This window comes from Eulemur rufifrons, chromosome 1 (genome assembly GCF_041146395.1).
Source record: "Eulemur rufifrons isolate Redbay chromosome 1, OSU_ERuf_1, whole genome shotgun sequence".
NCBI lineage: Eukaryota > Metazoa > Chordata > Mammalia > Primates > Lemuridae > Eulemur > Eulemur rufifrons.
In genome coordinates this window covers 23,152,558-23,169,684 of record NC_090983.1, presented here as the reverse complement: position 1 = coordinate 23,169,684, position 17,127 = coordinate 23,152,558, and the positions used below count along the sequence as shown (strand labels likewise).

At 33.3% G+C, this 17,127-nt stretch overlaps 1 protein-coding gene across 1 annotated transcript in view; it reads right to left on the bottom strand.

The window, feature by feature from the left end:
• ERBB4 (erb-b2 receptor tyrosine kinase 4) overlaps nt 1-17,127 on the bottom strand; it is a 665,849-nt gene that overhangs the window by 256,907 nt on the left and 391,815 nt on the right. Inside the window, exons 13-14 of the mRNA XM_069474179.1 lie at nt 6,378-6,510; nt 1,279-1,372 (exon numbers count right to left, since the gene is read on the bottom strand). Coding sequence (XP_069330280.1) covers nt 1,279-1,372; nt 6,378-6,510 — 227 coding nt within the window. The remainder of the gene's footprint in view (nt 1-1,278; nt 1,373-6,377; nt 6,511-17,127) is intronic.

Here is a 17,127-nt window from a genome sequence, read left to right as displayed (position 1 = left end):
GTGGAGTCAGAACTTCTATGGTTGCAGCTCCATATCCTATTGACTTGCAGATTTTGGAGTAACTTTCTAATCCTTATAGGTTCAATTTCTTTGTATTTTAAAGGGATAAAGTGATATCATGCTTCAGATGTAACAGTGCTTGGTAAACATAAACACATTAGGGAAACAAGTCAAAAATAAGATTTCAACAGAATAAATCATAAGACCAGGAGTGGGATTTCCAAGTAGCTTTGATGACTTCTTCCTCTATTTTGTCACAGTGTCAGTCTCATGGAGAAGCTTCCAGAACCTCTTGGATATCCTCAGTTATATAAGCTTGTTATCTGGCACACAAAATCACCACTGACTCTGGCTGTGATAATCAGCATGTGGGTCCAGAAACAGGGAAAAACCTAGAGGTATGAATTGTAAAGGCTGAAAGAAAGCCACCCCCTAGGGGAGCAAAGTTTGGGCCACTGTTTGAGCTCAGCCATGCCAGTTTTTCAGACACCATTACTAAAACTTGTGTTTTAGCTGCTTAGCATTTCAAGCATTACTGATCACTTAGGTTTTCTTGATTCTGTACACTGATCTTCCACAGATGCCTTCCTCAGCCTTACTGAACTTTCTATGTTTTAGACTTTTATGAATGCTGACATTGTGAACATATATCACACTGCTTTAGATTTTAGTTTATAAGTACTTGTCTTCTTCCTTCTTTCCACTGCCCTTCACACTGCCATAATAGTTAAATGATTAAATATGGATAAGAATGTGTTAGTTTTCCCTAAATACAATGTGAACTTTGCACACTTGCATATCTTTACATTTCCTCTTCTCAGATTCTTCATCCAAGCGCAGCTCAAATATCATTTCTCTATGTCCTTCCTTGATAATCCACATTCCATCCCAAAGATAGAATTAGTTTCTTTTTGACTTGTGTTCCTATAACAATTTATACATATTTATATTATATCAATATTTATTATTTAATCTAATTACTTTTGTATTTCTCTTTTCTATGCTGTGCAATCTTCCAGGACCACTCCATATCTTATAATTCTGTTTAAATATATCATCTGGAGAATAAATGTTTTGATTCAAATGATATTGAATTTTGAAATATTTTATCGCTACCACTAAACTTTAAGCCTGTTGAGAGCAGAATATTAAACACATTTCCCCATAGAATCCTATAAGTACCTATTGAATGGATGGAAAAACAAAACAATAACATAACAAAACATTCATACATGTTACTAAATAAGCACACACAACTGCAGATGTCTTCGGGCTTACCGGGCCATGGCACGTGAGGACGCCATCTTCCATCTTCTCACACTGGGGATCACACTCCACACAGATGGAGCCATTCTCAAATTCCCGAAATTCACTGTGAAAACATCAGCTGCATGAGAAGGTGTAAGCAAACAAGCTGTCAACTTAACAAATGAAGTAACATCTGCTAAAAGTCCTATTGGCAGAGTAAATTCTAGAGTTTGTTTCTCTATGTGCCAGGAGCATCAGAAACATTAAGTTTTCCATTAGGAGAAAAGATAAACTGCAGCCAGATGGCTCTCCTTGCCCTCCATTGGCTTCAACGATAGACTCGTTCTGGAAACCTCTCTCCTGTGAGAGATATTCCAGCAGTCTCACACACTAAAACAAAACAAAACAAACAAAACAAAAAGGTGTAACTCTTTTGATGACACAGCAGAACCATTTTTACCTTTTGAGTAAGGCTGTGCCTGTTTGTCTCTATATAAAATTTTACTCTTGGTGAAGTTTTAATTCCTAAACTCTGAACGATCTATTGTATTTTTCTTGTTGCTAAGTTACATGAATGTTCCCTATCCTTGTCCTTCAAATCCCAAGACTCTTCAATTTATTTTTGGTGAAACTTCAAAAAACACTTTGATTCCTTTTCTTCTTTTAAAATATCTGCCTTGGAGAATTAGAAAAAATATATCTTTATAGTAGATTTTATTTTTTCAGATTATTGATCTCATATCACATCTTTTTTTAGTCTAAATTCTTTCTGAAGTAATTCTATATGGTATAAAATGAAAAAAAAAATAGCTTAATCGTAACATTCTAAAACTTTCTAATTAAAATCTCCTGCAATGATGATCATCCCTTCCCACATCCTTTCATTTTTGTGGCTATTTGCATATTACATGTTATCAATTTATAAATTTTCCAACCCATATCTGCTCCAAAATTTTCATTTCATTAATTAGTATCAGTCATCTACAACATGTTTAAACTACCCCTTCCCATTAATATAAAGGAGGATGAAGTACTGGATAAAGACGATTTAGATGTCATTTATGAGTCATTAACTAAAGTTGACTACATATTTCTAGCTACTTTACTTACTATTGTGTGTCTTTGTATCCTGAGCTACCATTCCAAACCAGTAGCATTATAGATATGGCAATTATGGATTAATTAGGTCATAAATTCAAATATATTTTTCCCTATGGTAAGTGCTCACTTTTTTCTCATTTGAATACCGTAAAGCCTTAATAAACGACAAAAGGCCAAAGGGTGCTATGCTTTTTGTTGGTTAGAGTAAGACTACATCTATTTCAAGGCAAAATAATTAAGTTTGGTTTTTCAAAGTAATTAGCATAAATGGATGGTTTGATTATGTATTTAATGCACCTATATTTATTTACATGAATTTTATATTTTTAAAGTGAGATATTAGTTTGTTATGATCAAACTTTTTATAAATTTTCTTGAGTTTAAAATCTCAATTACATAAAAACATGCTTGTTTTACACGCTTCATTGACGTGAGCGGTATAAAATACTCAATAGAGGAAACCTTCAGAATATAAAGGTCAAAATGACTTTGCATGAGAGGGTAGTTAAATTGTAAAGAAAACCAAAACCATTGTTTGTATAATGAAATTATATGACAGCTACAGCAAAGCCTGGGATTATCAGCTAATTACTGGTTTTGGGTAATAGTTTCTTGGGTGATTAACGGGTTATGGTACTAAATAAAGGTCATAATTTTTATACCGTTAAAACATAGGTCATGCTTTTCTTACTCGTCTCCAAAACCCACTTCCACACACACAGAGTTGAGGAATAAAATGTCATGAAAAATCGTAGAGACAGCCCATTGCCCCTTTTCCCATAGAATTCCATTTGTGTGCCTTCTTGCTCTCTTCCTTTCTGCTGTCAGAAAAAATCCTCCTTGCAGTCGCTGATACTTCTGCCTTTTATTGTCACTGTCTCCATCATTGCTCTTTTTCTTTTCTGTCCCCTCCTAGGGACTTTGCCAGTCTACTATGACTTTGCTAGAGTGTTTTTTTTCAGCTGAATTGCACCTAACAAACTACGTTCTATTGAGCAGTAGCTTTGCATACTGAGCTTTGTTTCACTTGTTTTTGCTGTGATACATTTCTCACTGTTTTGTTGTATGTGTGTTACCTTAGCCAATCCTGTGCTCAAAAGTAAATGCTTTGGAATCTAGTCTTTCCCGAATTTAAATCCCAGCACCAAGTCTAACATTTCTAGGCCTTAAATACTTTAACTTCTCCAAGCTTCAGGTTTCTATATATCTTCCATAAAAGTGAAAAATAGTATTAGCTTGTGAGGCTGTGATTATTAAATATAAAAATGCCTGCAAAGAGTTTAGACTGGCATTCTCTTTGATGTTTCATGTTGGTCTTAAAGTTTCAGAAGAGTTTAAACAAGTTGCCAGATAAATTTTAAGGTCCCATCACAGTTACCTATCTTGTTCATTCTGTTTGCTTGAGTACTGCATCAATAGTTAAGAGTTGATGAAATACAGTCACTTACATTACCTGGATTTGAATCCTAATCATACAAGAATTGACTAATTTTCCTTTTTCCTTTCAAAAATTCCTCTTTTTAGGATTTTTTCTTTCCTAAGAGCCAAATTGTGTGTGTGTGAGTGTATGTGTGTATTCCATTGATTTTGGTAAATGTCATATTTGTATTTGATTACTTTCAGCAGTTTTTAACAAGACTATTCTACTTAACCATTTGATCAACTTATATTAATAGACAAGAAAGGAAATCATGATTTACAGGAGGAACTCTTAGATCTTATTATGCATTTTTTTCATTTGATAATCACAATAATCCTATAAAGCTGACACCATTATTTTTCCATTTTTCATATAAGAAAACCAGCTTTAGAATCACCACATTTTTGTCCAAGGTTGAATATTTCCACTAGGAAGTGATGAGGTTGGGATTTCATCCTTCCTCAAAGGCTATCTTAATCATTAGGCCATCTTGAAAGAAAGTAGCCCCTACCACAAGATGGGAGGTGAGAAATCCATCATCAGGAAGGCAAGAATTGCATTAGGCATTTATAAGATACTTTCATTGATTATCTTTCAAACTAACTCCATGGTTATGATTTCCTAGGCCCCACTACTATTGCAAAATACATTAAAAAATTTAAATTCATTTAACAGATTTGATTTAATGATATGTACAGAAAATGGTAAATATGAAAAACAGTCTGGAAATTAGTGTTTAATTAGGAAACCTGTATTTTTCCTTTGGTTAGCTTTCATTGTTTTGCAGAAATGAGACAGAGAATATTATATACATCCACGTGTTTATAAATTTCATATTTCCAGCAAGTTTAAAACTAAAATACTAAAGAAAAACAATGGCATCTGGAAAGGAAACAGGATGAAAATCAGATGCCCTGAGTTCCAGTGTTGGCTTTATTCTTCTCCAGTGTTGTGACTTTGGCCAATATTTAATTGCACAAATTTCCACTGTTTCAGTGCTGCTGCTATTAGATAAAATGATTTTTATGATCCATTCCCTCCTTAGAACTTCACACATAAGGCAAGCACAGAAAGACAAATCTTGCATGTTCTCACTAATATGTGGGAGCTAAATATTAAAACAATTGATCTCATGGAGACAGAGAATAGAATGATGGTTACTAGTGCCTGGGAAGAGTAGTGGGAAGGGGGCATAAGGTGGGACAGCTAAAGTGTACAAAAAATATAGTGATGATTAGATATATACAATTAACAATATTTTACATTCAATAAATTTTTAATGTAACATTCACTTAATGAAATTAAAGTCTCTCACATTTCATTTTAACGGTGTCAATTGCTGCACACCCAAGCATACCTTGATCTGAGGTATTTTATGTACAGAAAATATTCTTTTGTGATAATGTGAACAAGCATGAATACAATTCAAGGAGACAAGTGGCACAATTTGCTATACATTATCAAATTTACAAGTCAATTGTACCTTACAAAATTACAAGCTGCAATTTTCCTGAAAATGACTCAATTCTTGCTTAAAATTGTTTTTATACTTACACTTCTAATTTTAATCTTTTTCCCCTAAATTTCATTGAGGGAATTGGATTTGGTCCTCTTTCAAACAAGAGATACATCAATATTATTATGATCCATAGGTTTTTATCCTTCTCATACAAAATCCAAAACTACAATGTTATTGGGGATAATGAATAGTTGTTAAAATGGGACAATTCATGAGGCACAAGAAGAAATGGAATAAAGAATTTCAAAACTACACTTTACAAAACTATCGAAAATACTTTCAGTGAGCAATATAAAAAAACTTGGCTTCGGAACAGTACTAACAGAGTGCATTATCACATTAATGGAGGACAAGAATGATTCATTAAGTTGTGTGTCATGATAAAGTGATTTTTATGCATCTATAAAATGTCATGCAACCGGGTATATACCTGGTTTTACAGTTGGCAATGTGATTTTTGTAGTATAAGAGGGACTTTAAAATACTTGATTTAAAATATTGCTTAGGTTATCTACAAAGTGGCAGAATATATTCAAAAACCTCTTCAACTAGAAACTACAATGGTAGTTTTTCTATAAGGCTAAGCAGTTGTCAAAAATGTAGAAACATGGGCCATTCCTAATACACAAATAGATGTATAACCTGAGTGGGAAAAATATCAAAAGTTGTGCAGTCATTCCAGATTAAAATTAATAGAAAAGTATGAGAGGGGAAAAAAACTATTGGGACTTATGGAAGGGAAGATTACTTATAACAATCTCCTTCCTAAGGAAAATTGGAGTATATTTTTCAATTTGCTTAAGTATAAGTTGCTATAATTTATTAAGAATTATCTTAGTATATGTTTTTTAAAATGCAAATATAGCAAATATATATATATGTAGAGAGAGAGACTTGTCTTGTTATTGTAAATAAAATTATTTCTCCTTAAAACAATTCTTCTATGTGTTGTCCTCCATATGCAACAAGAGTTTTCCTTAAAAATCTTGGCCTGCACACATATTCTGAAATTTTCTTTTACTTTTAAAATCTGAGCTAATCAGTCCTTTGCAGCTCATGAGGGGAAGTCAACATTATAAGAAGCCTTACCCGTCATAGAGGTTGCAAGACTCTATGCAGATCCTTCCCCTGCTGAAGCGGCGGCACGACAGGCACTGGTCTGGCCCAGAGCCCCAACAGCCATCGCTTGAACACAGATGATTGCACACCATTCCTTCAGCAGCTGCAGAACACACCAAAATCAAGGGAAAATAAAACAGAAGACTGTGTCAAAACCTAGTATCTTCCTAGGTAAAGATATTTCTGAAGGAGTTTGCTTGAAAGACATGTGTGGCAAACATCTTTGGTTGCCAACCCAATCGCCACGTCCCACCCTACCCCCAACTTCTTCCAGATTGCAGAGTTCTAGTCACTGTGTTTGTATAGGAATCTTGCATTTTTCATAAGATTGGACAAAAGCCAATTTTCTCCATAAAAACTACAGGGAGAAGAGGTGATAGAAATGAAGTCTACAAGGTAAAGAACAAACCACACCTTTCCCAAGCCAACACTTTGCTCCAACAATACATCAAATATTTTGGCTTCAATTCCATCTGAGAACTTCATGAAGAAATATAAAAAATAATACTGCCATGAAACAAACAAAATTAAAGGAGAAAGACAAAAAAAGAGAGAAATATATGAAAGCGAAGAAGGGGAGAAAAGAATAGAAATAAAACACAAGTTTTTTACAGGCTTCTGCTATAGTCTGACTAAGCCTACCTTGGGGTATTAGTCAATTTGGTATATGTAAACAAAAAGATTTGAAAGAATATTAAAAAGATTATGAGGAAGTATAAAGATTAAATGGTCAGAATTATTTTTAGTCTTATCACTATTTTGTTGTTGTTGATGGGAGAAGTGTCAAAGAATTCTAAAATTGCCAGATAAGGTTCACCATCTCTCTTCCCCTTTATACTGAATACCTTCTATTCAGTATATTATTATCTATACTATATAACATAATTTTAGTGAAGGGATACTTGATGTTAAAAAAGAGGGGCCATAAAAGACTTTACATGTTATTCTGGGTATCTGAAAAGTTATTTGAGGCATTTGAAACACAATTGCATGCAATTTTCATGAAATATTAAGAATTCTCAAGAAGACAAAAGCATCAAAATATTTTTTATCTACCCATTAGTTACCAATTTTACTTATGCTATGTACAATTTTATAGCAAGAACATTTGAGTTGAGTTGGAATGTGATTGAACATGTTAGTGTCATATTAATATCAGCAGGGGCTCATATCTGTAAAACCTGTGAAAGTTAACTTCTTCAACATATACTTGAGGGTGCATTGCCTGCATCTGTGATCGCGGCTAGTTTTATAATAAAACAGTGAAACAAATCTCCCAATTCATATTATCTTTGTTATATATCCAGGGACTGTAAAAAGGCCCCTGTGTTAAACTAGATAATAAATATTTTTCTCAAGGCAAACTTAGATCTGTCAACAAATCTTTTTACTTTATAACTAATTGAATAATCTTTTCCAGTATATTTTAAGAGAGGAATGTGTGTGTATGTGTAGCAGGTTTTTTTTTTTTTTTTGAGGTATATATGATATATAATGTACTGCTCATATATAAAGTATACCATTTGATAAGTTTTGACATATGTATATAATCATGAACCATATCCACAATCAAGATAATACATGCATCCATTACCTCCAAAAGATTCTTCATGATCTCATGCAATTCCTCCCCTCCTGTCTCACCCTCCTCAGACAACCACTGGTCTGCTTTCTGTTACTCATTACACATTAGTTTGCATTCCCTAGAATTTTATATAAATGGAATTATACAGTATGAGCTCTCTTTTTTATGAAGTTTCTTTCACTCACATAATTATTTTGAGATTTATCCATGTTGCTGTATGAATAGTTCATTTTTATTGCTGAATATATACTATTGTATGGATATACTACATTTTTTAATCCATTCACCTATGGATAGACATTTAGACCTGTTTCCCATTTGGGCTATTAACAATTAATCTATTATGAACATATGTGCAAAAGTCTTTGGACATATACTTTCATGACCTTTGGGTAAATACCTGGATCCATATCCAGTGAAATGGCTGGGAAATATGGGAGGTATAAGGTTAACTTTTCAAGAAACTGTCAAATTATTTTTCAAAGTAGTTGTACCATTTTACTATAATCCCATCATCAATGAACATAACTTGGGATTTGAAGTTCTCCTACATCTTTGCCAACACTTGATATGGTCAGTCTGTTTAATTTTAACTTTCCTAATTGGTATGTAGTGGTTTTTCATTGTGGTCTTTATTTGCATTTTCCTAATGAATAAAGATGTGGGGCAGCTTTTAATGTACTTATGTGCTATCCATATATCTTGTTTGGTGTAGTGTCACCAAAGCTTCTGCCTATTTTATATTGTATTGATTCTTTTCTTATTAAGGAATATTAAGAATTCTTTATATATTCTGCAAATATTTTCTCCCAATCTTAGTCTTGTCTTTCCATTCTTTTAACACTGTCTTTTGAAAAATAGATATTAATTTTGATGAAGTGCACTTTCTCAATTTGCTCTTTTTTGAATCGTGCTTGGCTTCATATCTACGAAATTTTAGATATGTCTAACCTAGGGTTACAAGGTTTTCTCTGATGTTTTCTTTCAGAAGGTTTATAGGTTTGCAATTATGTATATGATCCATTTTGAGTTAATTTTTGCATATGGTACTGTATTAGGGTTCTCCAAAAAAAATAAACCAATAGAAGATTTTATATCTATCTGCATCTCTCTCTATATAAAAACAGGATATATATGTAAAACAGGATATATATATATATAGTATGTGTGTGTGTATATATATAACAAGATACATATATCCTATATATATAAAAAACAGGATATATATATACTACTGGCTTCCATAGGTCTCCAGCTTGCAGATGGCAGATAGTAGGACTTCTCAGTTTCCAGAATTGCATGAGCCAATTCCTACAATACATCTCTTGTCATATATGTATACATATATATCTTGTCATAATATTATATACTGTATTCCCACTATCTGCCATTTGCAAGTTGAAGACCCATGGAAGCCAGTTGTATAGTTTCAGTGTGAGAATGAAGGCCTGAGATACAAGAGAACTGATGATAAAGTTCTAGTCTAAGTCCAAAGGCCTGAGAACCAGAAGTGCCTGTGGTGCATGTCGCATTCTGAGAGCAGGAGAAGATCAATGTTCTAGCTCAAGCAGTCAGGCAGAGAGAGTGAATTCTCTCTTCATCCACCTTTTTGTTCTATTTAGGCCCTCAATGCACTGGATGATGCCCACCACACCAGGGAGGGCAATTTGCTTCATTTAGTTTACCAACACAATTGCTAATCTTGTCCAGAAACATCCTCACAGACACACCCAAAAACAATGTTTAAACCAAATATCTGGGCACCCCATGACCCATTAGGGATGACACATAAAATTAACCATCACAGGTACTACAAGCTACTATGAAGATGTATTCTTTTTTTGCATGTGGATATCCAATATTTTTAGTATTATTTGTTGAAAAGACTCTCCTTTCTCCACCAAATTATCATTGCATATTTGTAAAAAAATCAGTTGTCCATGCATTTGTGGGTCCCTTTCAGGCTCTCTACTCTCTTCCACTGATCTATTCACCTCTCATGTTATATATTTTTTCCATCTTTTCACTTTCAATTTTTTGAATTTTTCTATTTGAAGTCCATGCCTTGAAGGCAGCTGATAGCTGAGCCTTGCGTTTTTTAATCTAATCTGATAATCTCTGCTTTTTAATTAGGGTGTTTAAACCATTTATATTTAATGTGATCATTGATATAATTAAGTTACAATCATTCATCTTGATATTTTTTTTTTCCTTTTTGTTCAATCTGTTCTCTTCCCCATTCTCTACTTTTTCTGCCATGTGTTGGGATAATTTTTTAAATTATTTTATTTGATTTTCCCTTTTTTGCATGTGTGGCTTATTAGCTACATAACTTTTTATTTGCTATTTTAACTTTTGGGCTTATACTATACATACTTTTAATTAAAATTGAAAAAAATATATTTATGTGTAATTATTAATAGTGATACAGAGAGATCCCATGTTATCTTCACCCACTTTTACCTAATGATAAGATCTCACAAAACTATAGTGCAATAATACAACCAGAATATTGACATTTATGTAGGCAAGATACAGAAGATTCACAGCAAGAATTCTCAATGTTGTACTTGTATCTTCACACTGACTTGTCTCCCACCTTCACTTCTACCTTACCCACTCAACTCCTCCTACTGCGACCACCAATTTGATCTTCATGTCTATAATTTGGTTATTTATAATGGTCTATAAATGGCATCATACTGCATATAATTTTTCAGGATTGCCATTTTTTTCATTCAGAATAAATCTCCAGAGATTCACCCAGGTTGTTGTGTATATTGATAGTTTGTTTCTTTTTGTTGTTAGTAGTATTTCATAGTATGAAAATAGTATAGTTTGTTTAACCATTTACCTATGGAAGGACATTTGGGTTGTTTCCAATTTGGGGATATTACAAACATTTGTGTGTATGATTTTGTGTAAATATAATTTTCATTTTTGTGCAATAAATTCTCAAGAGTATAATTGCTGGGTTACATGGTAGTAGCATTTTCAATTTTTAAAGAGAGTTCCAAACCATTGTCTAGAGTGATTATACCATTTTACTTTCCCACTAGCAACGTATGAATTATTACATTTCTCTGCATCTTCTCTATCATTTGATTTTGTTACTCTTTTTATTCTAGCCATTCTGGTAAGTGTAGTGATAGTCTCATTTTGGTTTTAATTTAAATTTCCATAAAATGGCTAATAACATTGAACACATTTTAATTTATTTTCCATTTGTGTGTCTTTTTCAGAGAAATGTGAGAAATGTCTCTTCATGCTTTTGCCCATTTTAATTAGGTTTTTTTTTTTTTTTTTTTGCTATTTAGAGTCGAGAGCTCTTTATATATCCGTTTATCCATCTGATTTGAAAATCTTTCTCCTAACCTATAGATTATACATTCATCATCTTTTGTTTTTTGTTTTTTTGAGACAGGGTCTCATTCTGTTGTCCAGGCTAGAGTACAGTGGCATCATCAGAGATCACCATAACCTAGAATTCCTGGGCTCAAGTAATCCTCTTGCCTTAGACTCCCAAAGTGCTAGGATTACAGGTATGAGCCACTCTGCCAGCACTTTCATACTTAAAGGAAATTTAACAGAGAAAATGTCTTTAATTTTAATGAATTTGAATTTATCAATTTTTCCTTTTATAGATTATGCTTTTGGTGCCAACTTTAAGACTCTTTGCCTTGTCTTAGATCCCAAATAATTTCTCCTATATTTTTTTCCTAAACATTTTATACCCTTACATTTAAGTCCATGACCTGTTTTTTGTTAATGTTTGTATAATGTTTGAGATTTAGGTTAAAGTTCATTTTTTGCCCTATGGATGTCCACTTGCTTCAGCACCATCTCTTTTTAAAGGCTATCTGTCCTCCATTAAATTGTTTTTGCAACTTTGTCAAAAATCTATCAGACATATTTGTGTGGGTTATTTCTGGGTTCTCTATTCTGTTTTATTGTTCTATGTATTCTACTTTCCACCAATACCACATAGTCTTAATTACTGCAGTTATGCAATAAATCTTGAAATTACATAGACCGAATGTTTCCACTTTATTTTTTTTCCCAAATTGTTTAAGCTAGACTAATTTGTTTGTCTTTCCATATAAATTATATGATAATCTTGTCTATATCTCAAAATACTTTTCTGAAATTTTGATAAGAATTTCATTAAACCTGTATATCAGTCTTGGAATAACTGACATCTTTATGATTTTGAGCTGTCCAATACAGGAACACAACATGCCTCTACATATATTTAGATCTGCTTTGGTTTCTTTTATTAGTATTTTGTAGTTTTCAGTACACAAGTAATATATATGTTTTGTTAGATTTACATCAAAGCATTTCATTTTTTAGTGATTATAAATAGCATTATAGTTATAATTTCTGTGTCTACATGTTAATTGCTAGTATTTAGATACAATTAAATTCATGTTTTATCTTATAGCCTATGATCATGCTGAATTCACTTATTTATTTTAGGAATTTTTTGTAGATTCCTTGCAATTTTTTAAGTAGACAATTATGTCATCTGCAAATAGAGCCAGTTTTATTTCTTCCTTTTCAATCTATATGATTTTTCCCCCATTTCTTGCCTTATTGTGCTGGCTAGAACTTCCAGTACTATGTTGAATGAGTGGTGAGAAAGGACATTCTTTCCTTGTTACCAATCTAGTGGGAAAGTATTCAGTCTTTCACCATTGAGTATGTTAGCTGGAGGATTGCTGTAGATGGTCTTTATCAAGTTAAGAAAGTTAACCTGTATTCCTAGTTTTCTGACAATTTTTTAAGAGGAATGGGTGTTAAATTTTTCAAATGTTACTGCATCAATTGATCATGTTATTTTTCTTCCTCAGACTGTTAATGTGGTATATGAAAGTGTTTGATTTTCAAGTATTGTACTAACTTTGTATGCCTAGAATAAATTCATTCAGTTATATTGTACAATTGTTTTTGTATATTGCTAAATGCTATTTGCTACTACTTTGTTAAGGATTTTTGCTTCTGTATTCTTGAGAGATACTTTGGTTTTTAGTTTTCTTTTTTTTTTCTTTTTGTTCATATATAGATCTTAGTCTTTAAAACCATCATGCAAAGTACAAATGATTATCCATGTTATAGGTAAGCAGAGTGACAGAGCGTCTTAAGCTGCCCAAGGCCACAAGTATCAGATTTAAACCCAGTCCTGCCTAGTCTTTTTATCACTGAGTGGGGATGAAAGTCTCAGCTCCATATCCTGCCTTCTTTGATACCACTTGGTAGGGAGGTTGGCCTGGTGAGAGAAGTCTACACTCTCCTCTCCTTTACTGGTACGGGTTAAGTCTGGGCCACAGTTTTTTTCTGTAGTGTTTGGCAGAGTATAGCAGTTATTATCTAAAAGGTTTCTGTCTGGTCTCCTCTGCCCCTTTTGTGATCCTCTGGGTAGAGAGAACAGACTTCTGTTGAGGCCTTTTTTGATCTGTACCTGTTGGTGCTTCTGAGTTGTCAGTTTCTTCACCTCCAAATCTGAGATATATGAGGCAAAAAGAAATCCCAGGGAACTCACCTCTCTGTCATTCCTTGGGTTCCAAGGTCGCAAACCTCTGTGCCTCTTCTCTCCACTTTTCAGAGTCTTCCTATAATGTCCAGGATATTAGTTGTATTTTGCAGGAGAACTATGTAAAAATACATCTGCTCTACCCTCCCAGAAGCAGAAATCTCAGTATTCATCTTTAATTTTATTGTAGCCTATTTTCAAGTTAGACTCTACCACTTCGTGTATATTCTAAGAACTTTAAAACAGGAGGCTTCCATTTTTCATTCCTTACCTTTGACCTATTGCCATATGTTTTACTTTTCCATGTTACTCACTCCACACTACATCGCTATTATTTTAGTTTAAGCATGATACTGCCTTTGAAAAGAATAAAATAATAATAAGAAAACCCTGTATATATTTATCCATGTAGTTATCATTTCAGGTGCTCCTTATTCTATGTTCCATTTTTCCATCTAATATTATTTTCTCCTGTTTGAAGGACTTCCTTTAATATTTCTTATAGTGCAGTCTGCTCTCCTCTCTGGTACTGTCTTTGAACTCGAGCCACTTAATTCTCCCTGGACACCAGCTCTGTATTCTCAACTCAGAGCTATTGGGACACTGCCTGGGATTCTCCTCACTGTGCTGTGGCCTAAAATCTCTCCTAAGGCAGCTGGTCAGGGCAATCATAAGGCTCACCCCATTTCCTCACCGTCAGGAATCACTTCCCTTTGTCATCTGATCTTCACTTTCTTGTAAACTGTTACTTCGAATATTTTGTCCTTCTTTTGATTGTTCCATGAGAGAGGGCAAATCTGATCCCTGTTATTTCATCTTGGTTAGAGGTGGACATTCTACATTTACATTTCACAATCCAAAGTGGGATTACTTGCTGTTTCTTGTTTTTAGACAAAATTTTGCACACAAGATTTCTCCAAAATGCCCCCAAACAGCTGCTAAACACCCACTGAACTTTATTAAAAATTCCATTTCCTTCTATTCTAACTTTTTAGTTATCACTTTAAATACAACAAATAAACATTTTTAAAGATAATCTGAAAAAACAGAGACTGAATGGACTGCTTTCGTTTGTAGATAGTATTAACCCTTGTCTCAAATATATTATTAATTATTTTAGGTAACTCATAAAATTTGTGGTTTTTGCTTAATTGTGGTTCTCTCCATGTATTAAAGTTTTATTAAATGGAATATTATTTATCATAACTGTATTTTCTCTTCTTATCATATCTAGACTCTCTTTCCCTCAAAAGTTGAATGACTTGATGTTGTATTTGGGAATGGCTAACCAACAGTTTACCCGTTGTTTTAATTTTGAACTAATAGCAAGAGTGTTTTCTTTCTGACTTTTTCATAGTGTAGTGAAAGAGGTCTCTCTCACGCTATAAATGAAATGTCAGTAGAAATGAAATTTTGGTGTAGGTCTCATATCACTGATTCCCTAGATGTATAAATGACTTCTCACTAATTTATAAAGATGTAAAGAGTAAGAAAGAGTGTTTAATCAAGCTGATTCAATATAAATGGGTAAAGTCAAATTCTACGTAATAGACAAAGACATAGAAAGTAGCAAAGATCACTGATATTTCTGAATATAAAGTTATAATACCCATTTACTATAAATATTTAACCATTTTAAGGTTACTTATTATTTCATGCTCTGATTTATAACATAAATTTTATATACAATGTTTATATGTACTTGCTTATGGGATAAATATAATCATCACAGAAAATCCTGAAGAGAGAAAGAAAATTCCAAAAGTTATATTATGAAAGCAACTTGTAAAGACAAGTGGCATATATTCAAAATCATACTGTAGTGTCATGAATCTCTGACTCTGTATTCATCACCTTTGTTTCCTTCTAGAAAATATAATCAATGCTTCATATTCTTTGTTTATTAAGTTCTAAGACACTTAACTAAAATCTCAGTTTCTTTCTTGAGGATATTGACAAAGCTACCAATATGTCCTTGTCACTGTCCATTCCATGATATTCCATCATCTTTTTGTCCATTTATTTTACCAACTCACATTATCTTTTTCAGGCTTGATATCTTGTCACTCTTGTCCTTTCCCCCTCCTCTGCCAAGAGTGACAGATCTTTACAGGATATGGAAGGGTAAAAGCTGCTTGATTTTCTTTGATATGCTTTGATGTTAATTGGAGAGAAAGGTTTTAGCTTCACCCAAGATCTTCTCTTCTCTTCTGTCTACTCCCTCCCTGAGTCTTTATTCATATGCTCAATTTCAGAGCAGTTTTGGATCAGGGAAATAGTATCTATTGGAGGAAAGCAATAATAAACAGGAAACCTTAATAACTACCTTCTTCTCATTCTTTCCAAACCACTAGATGATGGAATTGAAAGCTAGTTGATCATTTTCTCCAGAGCAAAACCAAGGGAAGTGTGTCCACACAGCATAGAACAAAAGGCCAAGGAAGCTACTTTGAAATTCTTAAGAGAAAAGAAATTTTCGATCAACACCAAGAATTGAACAGCTCTCTGACCTCCCACAGTGATAGTCACGTGTGAAGGAATGGAAGGCCTCTTCAATGGCTTATAGTTCAAAAGGCCATTATAAAGCTCTCTAAAGAAACTTTAGCAATGTAGTTATTAGGCAACCTTTAACTTCCTCTGTGTTTTCTCTGGAAGCTGTAAAATAGATTTTTCTTTATCTCATCTGAATTGTAGCTGTCTGTTAAAAATTTGGAGAGATAATGTGCTTAGTATTTCGACCTTTACAGAGAACATTAAACCTGCTTTCACTAAAATAGAGACAAGCTTAAAATAATAGATTTTGCTACAGGGCTGCATGTGCGAAAGTAAATGGATTATCTCAAAAGTATTGAAATGTATTTGGACAAGTTTTATTAATCTTTTTTTAAGGCTGCAAAGTATGGTTTAGGAGTAATAGTTCAGGTTTTATGATCAGACAGACATAGATTCAAATTCTTATTCTTTAATTAGCCATGTAGCTGTGGACAATTATTTACATATTACTCATCTTTAAAGTGAATAATAAGATCTATTTTCAGAGTTGTGATGAAGATTAGACATTTTATTAGAGTATTTAATGCAGGGTCTAACACATTAAGTAACCACTCAATAAATGTACTCAAGATAAATGTGAAAGCATAAAAGCTTGTTCGTGTGTTTACTTTAAAAATATTTGTTGAGAAACTACTTTATGTTGCACATTGCTAAGAGCTGGTGATGTAACAGAAATGTGAAATAGAATACATACCTATTCTTCTACTTCATAGAGCTTACAGTTAGTTGGGGGGACAGGCAGTAGGTAAATAATTTTATATGTGTATGTAAAATTATATACATATAATTATTGTACAGGGTGCTGAGAGAATAGGGCAGTTGTCCTAACCTAGTGGGCAAGCAGCATTTGGTCAGCCCACAGAAGGAGTGACACTTACGCTCAGAAGAGAAGGATAAATGAGAATTATTAAGGCAAAGGGAGATGGAGAAATAGTTGGGAATTACAACTACAGCCAAGAGAATCTGAGGAGGGAATAAGATTAATGCTTTCAGAGAATAGGATGACATGAGCAGTATTTAGGAAAGTGGTATCCTATAAGCTAGTGAAG